At 39.0% G+C, this 11344-nt stretch overlaps 2 protein-coding genes across 2 annotated transcripts; both read left to right on the top strand.

The window, feature by feature from the left end:
• The first annotated feature begins 5752 nt into the window (after positions 1 to 5752).
• On the top strand, positions 5753 to 8822 carry LOC113339092. The gene is made up of 6 exons (XM_026584492.1): positions 5753 to 6035; positions 6891 to 6960; positions 7053 to 7298; positions 7367 to 8321; positions 8418 to 8639; positions 8730 to 8822. Exons 4-6 carry the CDS (start codon positions 8088 to 8090, stop codon positions 8805 to 8807), a joined length of 534 nt encoding a protein of 177 aa, XP_026440277.1. The 5' UTR covers positions 5753 to 6035; positions 6891 to 6960; positions 7053 to 7298; positions 7367 to 8087; the 3' UTR covers positions 8808 to 8822.
• LOC113339094 lies at positions 8811 to 10792 on the top strand. Its single transcript, XM_026584493.1, has 4 exons — positions 8811 to 8822; positions 9710 to 9817; positions 9905 to 10108; positions 10203 to 10792. The coding sequence occupies exons 3-4, from the start codon at positions 10049 to 10051 to the stop codon at positions 10626 to 10628; spliced, it is 486 nt and encodes a 161-aa protein (XP_026440278.1). The 5' UTR covers positions 8811 to 8822; positions 9710 to 9817; positions 9905 to 10048; the 3' UTR covers positions 10629 to 10792.
• The last annotated feature ends 552 nt before the right edge of the window (positions 10793 to 11344 follow it).

Here is an 11344-nt window from a genome sequence, read left to right as displayed (position 1 = left end):
TCTCCTTTTGGTCTAGAGACTGCTCAATTAAAACCGTATATTGTGCAAGTGGAAGAATCCATTTGCTTTGTTGTCAAACCCATGCGTAGGTAGGGTTCGTAAAATAGCACATTTAACGAACTGCCCACATCCACGAGGACTTTCATAACATTCCATCCTTGTATCGGAAGAGTGATCACTAGTGGATCGTTGTGCATTTCAACCTCCTGATTGACGTCCTTTGTTGAGAAAGTTAATGGCGTGGCCATCCATTCTTCCCAAGTGCTAGTAGGTGGTCCCACTTAACTTGAACACCTCATGTGATTCTAACTTCTTTCTATTTCGTGCTAACTCGAGGATGTGTTCGAGCATTTCTTCTTGACCTCCGCTGGAAAAGGTGATCATGTTGATGTATTTGCCGTCCTGAGGTAATTCTACCATTTTCTTTGGGGCCTCCTCAGTTTCCGCTGGCTATAGCTGTACGTACTCCATGAATTTTCCTTCGTCGATGAATCTTTGGATCACATTTCGTAAGTGGTAGCACGCATCAGTTGTATGCCCGTAGTATTGGTGGTACGCACAGTACTCCTTGGCCTCCTTCGTTTTGTATGGTTGCTTTCCCATAGTATTAGGGTAAGGAAAGCCTGGCTTTGCTCCCTCCTTGCTTAGGATGTGAGGGAAAGTTGTATTTAGCTTCGTGTAGATTTTATCCGTAAATTCTTATCTTCCTTTGCATCTTTTGTCATCTCCATATTTGGATCGTTTGTCTCGAGAGTTAGTTCTGCCCCGGGTTTCGTTTTGTCGCTAAGGTATCTCCGGAATTGGCTCCAGAGAGTTGGTTCGCTGCGGAGCTGTCGTCGTCTTTGCTTGTACCCTGGGGTTATCCTTCTGGATTTCTTCGAGTCTGATGTAGCGGTCTTGGACAACCCTGAGCTCGCATTCAGAATCGAGGGCTCTGTTCTGAAGCTTCACGAAGATGGCTGGGGTTCTATCAAGTCCATACTTATAGCAGTTAATGCTAATTTCCGGATTGACTTTTCCTATTGCTTGGCACGTCTTGTGCCACATGTCTGTGTATTGCATCAATGTTTTCTGAGGTCCGATAGCTAAAGCAAATAACCTATCTAACCCTGCCTTCGTTGATTTTTTGTACATGTATGTCTCCAAAAACACTGTAGATAATTGCTCGAAGGAGTCAATTGAGTTTGCTGGTAAGTTGTCATACCAGGTTAGTGCTGATCCTGTCAAGCTTGCAGGGAAGTACCTACAAAGTACTACCTCATCTCTTTCCCAATGGGCAAGGACACGAGTTTAATACCGTAGGTGGGCTGAGGGATCTGAGGTACCGTTGTATGCTTGGAACGTAGGTATCGGGCATTTCGGAGGGATAGGTTCCCTTAAAATGCGAAAAGACAATGGGGACGTGGTTGCCTCTTGAAGTACTTCTTATAATCTTGCGCCTGCGTGGACAGTTTTTAGGCCTTGTATCTCCTTCCGCATTTTCTCCATCTGCTCCATGACCGTGTTCACATTATGAGTGTCTTTGGAGAATGCCTCATCGTAGTATGATTCAGAGGGTTTGTATGTTGAATCCATCTCATCTGGATCGTGTCGTGTTCTCCTAGCTTTCCCCGCTGGGTTAGCCTTTGGTGGTTTGGGATCCACCCTTCGTCTTCCTGGGGTAGCTACGTTCTCATGCCTCTTTAGAAGAGGGTGAGTTTGAGAACCTTCGATCTATATGTCTAACATATCTTTTAGGTTCTGGTTCTCTTGGGCCATTTCGTGCATGGCATCCTCGTTTTCCTTGTTTCCAAGAAGCAAAGTTGCTACTTGTGCTGCCGTTTGTTCTTTGTTGCGGATTCCACCACCCTGCGGAGTGTTGTCGGCTGGATCTTCAGAGTTCTCCTCTCCTTCTTCTACAATTGGTGCGTCTGGATCTATCTGGATTGGAGCTAAGTTCCCCAACCCTCGTCCCGTGGGAACTAAGGTTTTGGGTAATCCTGCGTTGGTCGCAGGTGGCTTTGTAGTGGTGGGATGCTCCGGTAGCGGCATGTCGTAAAGTGGTTGAACTCCCGATGTTTGCCCCATCCCTTCAGCAAGAATAGGTGATTTGTTAGCAATTGTTATTCTTGCTATTTCGCTTTGTCCGTCCTCTACTTCATTCCTTTGATTCTATTGAGATGGATTTTGGGATATCCCTCTGGTAAGTGCTGGTCGTGAGCTTGTTGGTACATCATTTGGTTTCTGCATGCCTTCGGCTTTTGTTATCCTGCGGTCACAGAAAGTTGAAGAAATCTGCTATTTGGGTGCCTTCGTCAAAAGTAGCAATTAATGCTCCGACACATAAGACGGCTAAGCAGCTTTTTTAGAAAAAGGACTGAAATAATGTCTTTGAAAGACAGGTATTAAATGTTTTTGACACCCTTGGAAAAGACAACCTTAAAACGTTGAAAACCAATAAAAAAGGGTGTCAGATCTCGCAAGAAACAAGGTTATTAAATGCTTTAGAAGATCTTTCTTCCTTAAAATCTCACTGCGATTTCCTATGTCAGTCAAAGGTTCTCATATCTAAAATATGCTCTTGTTAAAAAAGGTTGTTTTAGTATAAAACAAAGATTTTGGCGTTTTGTGAGTACGCTTTGTGAAATTTTTGTAGATCTGTAACAAGGTACGTCTTTAGAGGCTATGAACTCAAAAACATACACAAATAATGGATGAACAAATCACTAGAGAGTCAGATTCATCGTTTTGGAACACAGATCCCTTCGATTCAGAATATACATAAGTTAAAGGTAAAACTATGTCTAAACTCAAGCTCGAGAGCAAAACACGGTGGGCGCCAAACTGTGACTACTCGTTTTCCCGTAGTCTACGTAATGTGTACAGCTCAGAGGATCATATACTAAGGAGTATTGATGCCTCTGTTGAACTGATGATGCTTAGTAAAAAATGGTATTCACGATCGCAATAATAACGAAGAACACAAATATAATGTAAAAGCTTCTAAGTTATCATGAGACACGAGAGATTACGTGGTTCGACTTTCGTCTACGTCCATGGGGTAATGAGTAATTGTTTTATATTAAGTATGGTGGTTACAAAGATCTTAATAGTGGTTACAGAGATCTTAAATGCTTCTCAAAGTAATAGAGAGAACTCAAGTTCAAGGATACTTGAGTTCCAAACATTAAAGAGGTATAAGCTTAAGACTAGATCTTCTCTCCTAGATATTGAATTCCCTTAGTTTGTTGGTGAGGCTTGGTATTTATAGCCCCTTCTGCTCCATGTATATCTTTGATTCCTCTGGGTCCATCGTTCGCTGATATACCTTTCGTACCAATGGTACCTTCGTTCACCGCATACTTTCTCCAGTCGCACTTTGCCACCTCAGCTAACCCACGTTCCTTCGGGAACTTCCCAACCTTAGTACATTTTTTACCTTCATTCACCGTCAGCTTCTTCCAATCGGGTTCTGCCACGCCTTCTCTCTTCAGGTGCTTTGATTATGCGTGTAGATAAGAGATTTGTACATTTAATGCTGATTAGGTGCGTCATCTAATTTCGTCCCTTCGCCAGCTGCATACTTGTAGACTAGGCTTTTACTCTTCTTATATCAACCGTCGAGGCATCCTTCCTTGGAACAGGATAAAGTAGATTTGCGAAGGTATCCTTTGTTACTCAGGCTTCTCTGTCTAGCGAAGACTACACAGTTAAGTACTCAGGCTTCTCTGTCTAGCGAAGACTACACAGTTAAGTTTTTATGCAACCACTATATTCGTGACACGTGCTCCGCAAAATATTGGTATTCATAGTTATGATGAAATTATTCTATAACCCACTTCCACAACTCTTAAGAAACATCATCGTAGGGATACGATAAAATTTTCTCCATTTTGCATAAATTTTCTCAATTCTGCTAAAAAAAATTCACTTCTGCAAAAAATTATTTTGGAGTCTAGTTCTGCAAATATTTTCTCAATTTTGCAAAAAAAAAAAACTGTTTTGGTGTCTGGTTCTGCAAAAAAACTATTTTGGGTTGAAACACTAACTTAGGCTTATTGGGATTGGGTAGAAATATTCGCTCTGATAAAACTATTTTGGGCATAAACACTAACTTAGGATTATTAAGATTGGGTATAAATATCGAAAAATGTTTCCAAGACCAAAAACGTGAACTACGAAGTTTGAATCGATGCCTGACCTTCATATTTATCAGTTTCGATCATGTATTATGCTATAGTTAAAGTAACAACCTTCCCGAAGCTTCATGATTGATCGTTCTTACGAAGTCTCCTACTTAGAGTAGTCCACTCACCTCCAGGTTTCGATCTCGGAGCCAGGTTATGTCTCGAAGTTGGAAAAACCTGACATGTTTAAGGTTCAGAGGGATATTCCAATGGCATCTTACTTGTGGGTCGACAGATTGATCGTTCCTACGAAGTCTCCGACTTAGAGTAGTCCACTCACCTCCAGGTTTCGAGCTCGGAGCCAGGTTATGTCTCGAAGTTGCCAAAACCGGACATGTTTAAGGTTTGGAGGAATATTCCAATGGCATCTTACTTGTGGATCGACAGATTCATCGTTCTTACAAAGTCTCCGACTTAGAGTAGTCCACTCACCTCCAGGTTTCGAGCTCGGGCCAGGTTATGTCTCGAAGCTGACGAAAAGAAGTCTGCTTAAGGTTTGGAGGAATATTCCAATGGCATCTTACCTATGGATCGACAAATTCTTCGTTCTTATGAAGTCTCCGACTTATAATAGTCCACTTACCGCCAGGTTTCGAACCCGGATCCAGGTTCATGCCTCGAAGTTGAAGAAAATGGGTCTGTTTAAGATTTGGAGGAATATCCTGAAAGTATCTTACCTATGGATCGACAGATTCATTGTTCTTATGAAGTTTCCGACTTATAGTAGTTCACTTACCGTCAGGTTTCGATCTGGCATCCAGTTTCATACCTCAAAGTTGACGAAAAGGAGTTTGCTTAAGGTTTGGAGGAATATTTCAAAGGAATCTTTCCTGTATATGGTTGGATTCACCGTTCTTAGGAAGTTTTCGACTTATAGTAGTCCACTTACCGTCAGGTTTAGATCTTGCAGCCAAGTTCATGCCTCGAAGCTGACGAAAAGAAGTCTGCTTAAGGTTTGGAGGAATATCCTGAAAGCATCTTACCTATGGATCGACAAATTCATCGTTCTTATGAAGTCTCCGACTTAGAGTAGTCCATTCACTGTCAGGTTTCGAGATCGGAACCATGTTATGTCTCGAAGTTGTCAAATTCGGACATGTTTAAGGGTTGGAGGAATATTCTGAAAGAATCTTATCTATGGATCGACAGATTCATCGTTCTTAGGAAGTCTCAGACTTATAATAGTCCACTTACCGCCAAGTTTCGAACTCGGAGCCAGGTCATATCTATGTTACTCAAAGTGTTACCACCAATTGTTTTTTTTGTAATTTTTTCTAATCCAACATACCAAAGTTTTGGGATGCAAATCATGCGGATCACTACTAAAATCTAACGGTGGGAAACCTGTTTGGTTTTGTTAAAAATTGTGTTTCTTGGTCAATCCGAATGCTTTTGTTTAGAGCAAACGGAAAATAATATTTTTACCGCCCCAGAAGCCCGCCCAAATTTCGTCACGTGTCTGCCCAAGAAATTTTCAGACAATATTTTTTTCTGGCCCACCGCAACGTGTCGTCTCCCAGGTTTATTCCCCCAAAATTTTCAGCTGAACGCGCCCAAATTTCACAAACATCTCGTAAAACAAGTCTCACCAAAATCGTTGTTTCACCGAAAAAAGAAAAAAAACCTCTCTCCCCAAAAAGAAAAAAAAAAACTCTCTAGAACTCTCAAGCTCTGCAACTACCAACTCTGCAGAAAACCCCAAACCCTAAACTCTCAGTCTCTCAAACTCTCGCCAAGAGGATTTACACAAAACCCCAAACCCCAAACTCTCAACTGAATCTCAAACTCTAAACTCTCAGACTCTTCAGCTGAAACCCTAACAAACTATTTAGAAAATCAATCTTTCGAACTCTTAGTTCTCACCAAGCGGTAAATCTCTCTCATACTCTCATATCTTAAGAGTAAAAAGCTCTGTTTGTTCCAGTTTTGTGATTTAGGGATTGTATGCAACTGAGGTTTAATTTTGTTTTTGTTTTTTCTCTCAGAAATTTATGGATCTTAACATGCAACTTAGGTTTCGTTGTTTTCAAGATGAAAATGAAACTGGGTCATTTTAAATTTTGGGAATTTTTGATTTTAGGTCTTTGATTTTAGTTCTTTGATTTTTATGAAATTGGGTCCTGTTTAATTTTGGGGATTTTTGATTTTAGTTCTTTTAATTTTTTTGATGATTTGTTAATAGGATTTGATATGTTAGTTTGTCAATATGTTCTGTTTAGATGTGATGTTTATGATGATTTTAGGGATTTGATATGTTAGGTCAATATGTTCTGTATAGCTTCTTTTTTAGGTCAGTATAGCTTCTTTAACATGATTTATAGCTATTGGGTTCAGTTGTGTCATTTATGCAAATCAACTCATTTGTTGACATGCTTTGGTTGATGATAATCATGTTCTTTCCTTGCTAATGATAATAGTATGCACAAATCAGCTCAATTTTATTTCTTTGAGTGGGTCAGTAATGAATACAAGATCAAATTGAGATAGCATTTGAAATGATAATAATATCAACTTGAGTGGGTCAGTAATTACTTATGTTATTTCCTTGCTAGAGTGTGTCAAGTCAAATTGTGTGTATGAAATGATGGTCTTTGATTTATTCACATGCTTTGGTTAGTATTTGAAATGATAATAATATGCACAATAGTTCATGTTCTGGATATGAAATGATGGTTTTGTGTTAGCTTTTGAGCCACATTGATAATTGAATTCTGTTTTTGCAAGGCATAACTGGAATAATGAAGACTAGCAAGGAAGCAGTAAAGAGAAGCCGATCAAGCCGTTGGCGATAAAGGTAAATGCTTTTCATCTCAATTTCAGTGGAATTTTTTTTTCTTTACCTTCTCATTCTATGCATTGTTGTCGCCGATGAAAAACAAACAAAAGACTCGACAGTCCCAAACTGATAAAGCATCTCCTTGTGAAAGTGATCCACTCAATTCAAAGTTGCAATCCCCAACAAAAACCAAGTCCGCAGAACCATCTCTTTCACCTTAAAGTAGACGATCATCACCAAGGAACAATAAGTCAAGAGATAAAGCATCTCCATCTGAAAGTGCTCCACTAACTTCAAATTTGCAGACTAGCAAGGATACATTAAAGATGAAGGTCATCAAGAAGTTTGCGATCAAGGTAAAGACTTTTCATCTCAATTTCAGTGTAAGAAACTACTTTACCTTCCGATTTTAACTAAGCTACAGTTTTTGCAGATGAAAAACAAGAAGAACACTCAACAGTCCCCAACTGATAAAGCATTTCCATCTGAAAGTGCTTCGCTCACTTCAAAGTTGCAAATGCCGACAAAAATCAAGTCCGCAGAACCATCACTCTCACCTGAAAGTAGGCGATCATCACCAAGGAACAAGAAGTTAGCAGAAGATAATGCTGAAACATCTCCAAATACAACTCAATTAAGGCGAACACCGAGGAATACAAAGGTAACAGAACCAAGTGCTCCAGTTTCTCCAACTAAATGTGCAACAACAACTCCAAAGCGTCGTCGACAACCTGAAAGTGATATACTGTCGTCATTAACTACAAAGAGACAAGCTACTAGGAAGAAGAATGTGCAATATGAAAGTGCTCAACATTCACAGTCAACAACTACAAAGTCCCAATCTAAAAGCTCTAAAGGAGATAATAGAAATTCTGGAGTGGGGCGAAAGAATGTAAAGCGGAAACTTGACACAAGCAGCACAGGCCCATGTCTGAATGTTCAACTTAGAGATCCAAACGACACTCTTGCAGATTTGCAAGATGAAGAGGAAGAGGAAAATTTACGTACCCATAAAGTTGTGGAAGAGGATAAAAAATCATGTGCAGCCTGATGTGGAAGAAGAGAATGATAATGGTAATGATGATAAGCCTGAATTGTAGAATGGTAATAGTTCTGATAATGAGGAAGGTTAAGAAGGAAAAGAAATGAAGAAAATAAAGTATGTTCCACGTGGCCCAACCCAGATGCATGCATTGAAGTTAGATTCTGTTGAACCAAAGAGAACAGTTTCCTTCAACACTAATGAACAACCGATCGGCGATCCATCTGTGCAACTGTCCAGTGTGCTACCGGTGCTTGTTCGGAAACTTCCGTTAACTTTCAGGGATTGGAGACGTGTCCCTATTCAAGCCAAAGAAAACATATGGAAGATAGCCTTGGTATACTAATTCATAACTATTTATCTCTTTTCGTTTAGTCAACAACTATTGAATTCATAGCGTATTCTAATTCAACTTATTTACTTTTATTTGTAGAACCGATTCATTGTGCCTGAGTGTTACAAAGACTACTATTTCAGCAAAATGGGATCTTATCTTAGAGAAGCAAGGTCAAGGAAAGCTGGTTTGGTACTCGACGCTTTGGATCGGCTCCAAGGGGAAGAAAGAGAGAAACGGCTGGAAAAGTTAATGCCCAGGACCATGTCAGTTAGGGAGTGGGAAGAATTTGTGAAACATGTAGACTCTGCTGAATTCAGAGTAAGTTTTTCTATTATAATGAATGACTATATATTTGTATTAAAAACTTTAAAGGTTGTCGAATGATGATGTCTCTATTTTTCTTTTCAGGTCAAAAGACTAAAAATGCAAGAAAAGCGTTCAAAACACACCACCCCACATACCATAAGTCGACAAGGTTACGCGTGATTGGAGGTGCAATTGGTATGTTCTACACAGTCATGTTTATAACACTCTTGATATTCACCACGTGAAAGCTATTGCATCGTTAAAAATATAATTGTTTGTTAGCTATAACATTGACCGAAAGGCGGATTGTAAAGGTTGATCTCTGGCCTTTAAACTGGCCTTTTAACTGATATTCACCCCATTTAGATGCTTATGCAATTTCGTATAGGTTGATATCTGGCCTTTTAACTGACTGTGAATTGTAAAGTCGTTTATGATGGATCATTTCACAATTCAGATCACGACCCGTGGTTTAGACTAGCCTACCTAATTCAGGGACCCTTCTGATTATTGTAATCTAGCATTTGTTTTCATGTTAGTTTCTTAGAAAATATTCATGTTTGGTCGTTGACTTCCTTAAAGAGTTTAAAGTTCAAAGCCCACGGTAAGCCACTACTGTGTACATATTTTAAGGCAGAATTATCAGATATTTAGATCCCATTTGAACATGTTATGCCTCACAATTCTTTTGCTGTCAGGTTTCTTTTGATTTTCCAACCTTGAATTCATCTTGTTGAAAGTGTGCGCTTGTTTAAACCAAAAGCAACTGTATCGACTTTGTAAATTAGCTGTAATATGTGAAATTCTTTGAGTCACACATAGAATTTGGTAGGCTTGTGCTCTCACATGAAGATATTTGTAATTTTGTCATTTGGTTTACTCATGTGTTTATCTCCCATCTATATGAGTAGTTATACAGTAGTCTTGGTCATGCTAGTGGCTTATTCATGAAGTATCATGAAGTTCTCTACAAGGTTATATCTTAGAAATATTCTGAGTTTCTTCTTAGCATGTATCATGACTTTAATACCATGTTATGCTATTATTGATGATTTTCATGTATTGATACACTTATTTGGCAGAAAAAAGAGCAAAACACAACCAAAGAGATTGATAAAGCTGTGGTCTGGAAAGTTGGTCATAAACAGCGCAAAGGAAAGAAACCACATCCTGGTGTTGTAGAATCTTTTGTATAAGAAATCTTCTCATGTTCCTTTGTTTGGTTTATCTGTGCTTGAAAAATGTGAAAATATCTGATTTTTTACACACTTATACAGGAAAAACTTGAAAAATCTCAAGCAGAGCATGGTGCTGATTGTGGATCATCGCAAAGGCCTTTGGCGAGGACAAGAAAACTAAAGGGAGGAATTGGTTTTGGAGCGACACGAAAAAAGGTTGTTACCCAGTCCCAATATAAGTTGATGATTAGAGAGTGTCAGGAATCCTATAGAGAACTGAATGATCGGATGGTGCAGTTAGAGGTGAGAATTTAACTTTTCTTCTATTAGGTCTCCTTTTTTTGATGAATTCAAACTTGATTATGCCCCTCATACTGCTGATCTGGTCTTAATGTAGGTAAGGAACTCAAAATGTGTCTGCAATGGAGTCTCACCTTCTCACAGGTCAAGTCCAAAAGCCAGCAACAACCAAGAGGCTAGCACTAGCAGGATTGTTCTCTGCAATGAAAGATACTCAACTCATACCACTCTTAGTCCTGTCAGGAGACCAAATGAGGTCCAAGGGCCAGAGATATTCCAAGCTTGCAAGTTGTTAAGCTGGTATAAGGAGGGCGAGGTGGTTGCAGAGGCTGAAATTGGTGAAACAGATCCAAGTAATGAGATACATGGAATGCCAATAGGTCTTGGAGCATACACTGTATGTGTGAAGGTTGCTTATGTGGCGGATGCTCATGTCTACAGAGCGACTTCAGAAGTCAAATATGTTGGTGAAGCTGTTTCAAATTTTATCACATGGCCCAAGGATCGAATATCCTACCAGTAGACTTCTTATCTTTTTGGAGACTTATCTTTGATCTTTTTGGAGACTTAACTTTTCGTAACAAACATTATCACTGCCACTTTTTTTTTTGTATGTTTTCTGTATATTACATTGGTATGTGAATGCTGTTTGGTTTAATTTGAATGAATCTTTCACCTTCAGAGCCACTTTATGTTTCGGTTTAATCTAGTTGTTTCTTCACATTTCACAACATAAACAAAGTGCCAAAAGTGAAATGTATATGTAGGGTCTTATTCACAAATAGAAAATTGTGTTAGTGATTTCCACTGCACAACCCAGATATTGTGAAATAGTTTCTTCACGACAGCTCATACAAGTGTCGTGCAAATCTTATTCATAACAATAGTAATTGTTGTTATGTCGTGCAAATCTTATTCATAACAGTAGTAATTGTTGTTACATATTTTTCCACGATACCCTATCTATGTTGTCCAAGATAGTACTACAATATTAGTAATAGTAACAGTGGTTTTCAAAATTTCTACTACACGTAGTATAGTTGTATCAAGGTGGTTCTACAATTCCAACATGTGTAGTGACCGTAATATTCACAATACTAATAAGTGTTATATTAAAAAGTTCTTCTACTCACGACAATGATTGTAAAAACAAATCTTGCAGCATAATAAGTAGTTCTTCAGAATAGTTGTACAATTCTAGGAAGTGTAGTAACAGGAGCATTCACAATACTAATATAT

This window comes from Papaver somniferum, unplaced genomic scaffold (assembly GCF_003573695.1).
Source record: "Papaver somniferum cultivar HN1 unplaced genomic scaffold, ASM357369v1 unplaced-scaffold_19, whole genome shotgun sequence".
NCBI classification, from domain to species: domain Eukaryota; kingdom Viridiplantae; phylum Streptophyta; class Magnoliopsida; order Ranunculales; family Papaveraceae; genus Papaver; species Papaver somniferum.
The sequence above is the reverse complement of the archived record's forward strand: the minus strand, read 5'-3'. Positions and strand labels throughout refer to the sequence as shown.

What these genes read in the sequence shown, in the direction of transcription:
- LOC113339092 (XM_026584492.1), top strand. Translation starts at nt 8,088, where the DNA reads ATGAAGAAAATAAAGTATGTTCCACGTGGCCCAACCCAGATGCATGCA. An exon ending in ACATATGGAAGATAGCCTTG is followed by an intron (nt 8,322 to 8,417) that starts GTATACTAATTC and finishes TTTTATTTGTAG; the next exon opens with AACCGATTCATTGTGCCTGA. An exon ending in TAGACTCTGCTGAATTCAGA is followed by an intron (nt 8,640 to 8,729) that starts GTAAGTTTTTCT and finishes TTTTCTTTTCAG; the next exon opens with GTCAAAAGACTAAAAATGCA.
- LOC113339094 (XM_026584493.1), top strand. Translation starts at nt 10,049, where the DNA reads ATGATTAGAGAGTGTCAGGAATCCTATAGAGAACTGAATGATCGGATG. An exon ending in ATCGGATGGTGCAGTTAGAG is followed by an intron (nt 10,109 to 10,202) that starts GTGAGAATTTAA and finishes GTCTTAATGTAG; the next exon opens with GTAAGGAACTCAAAATGTGT.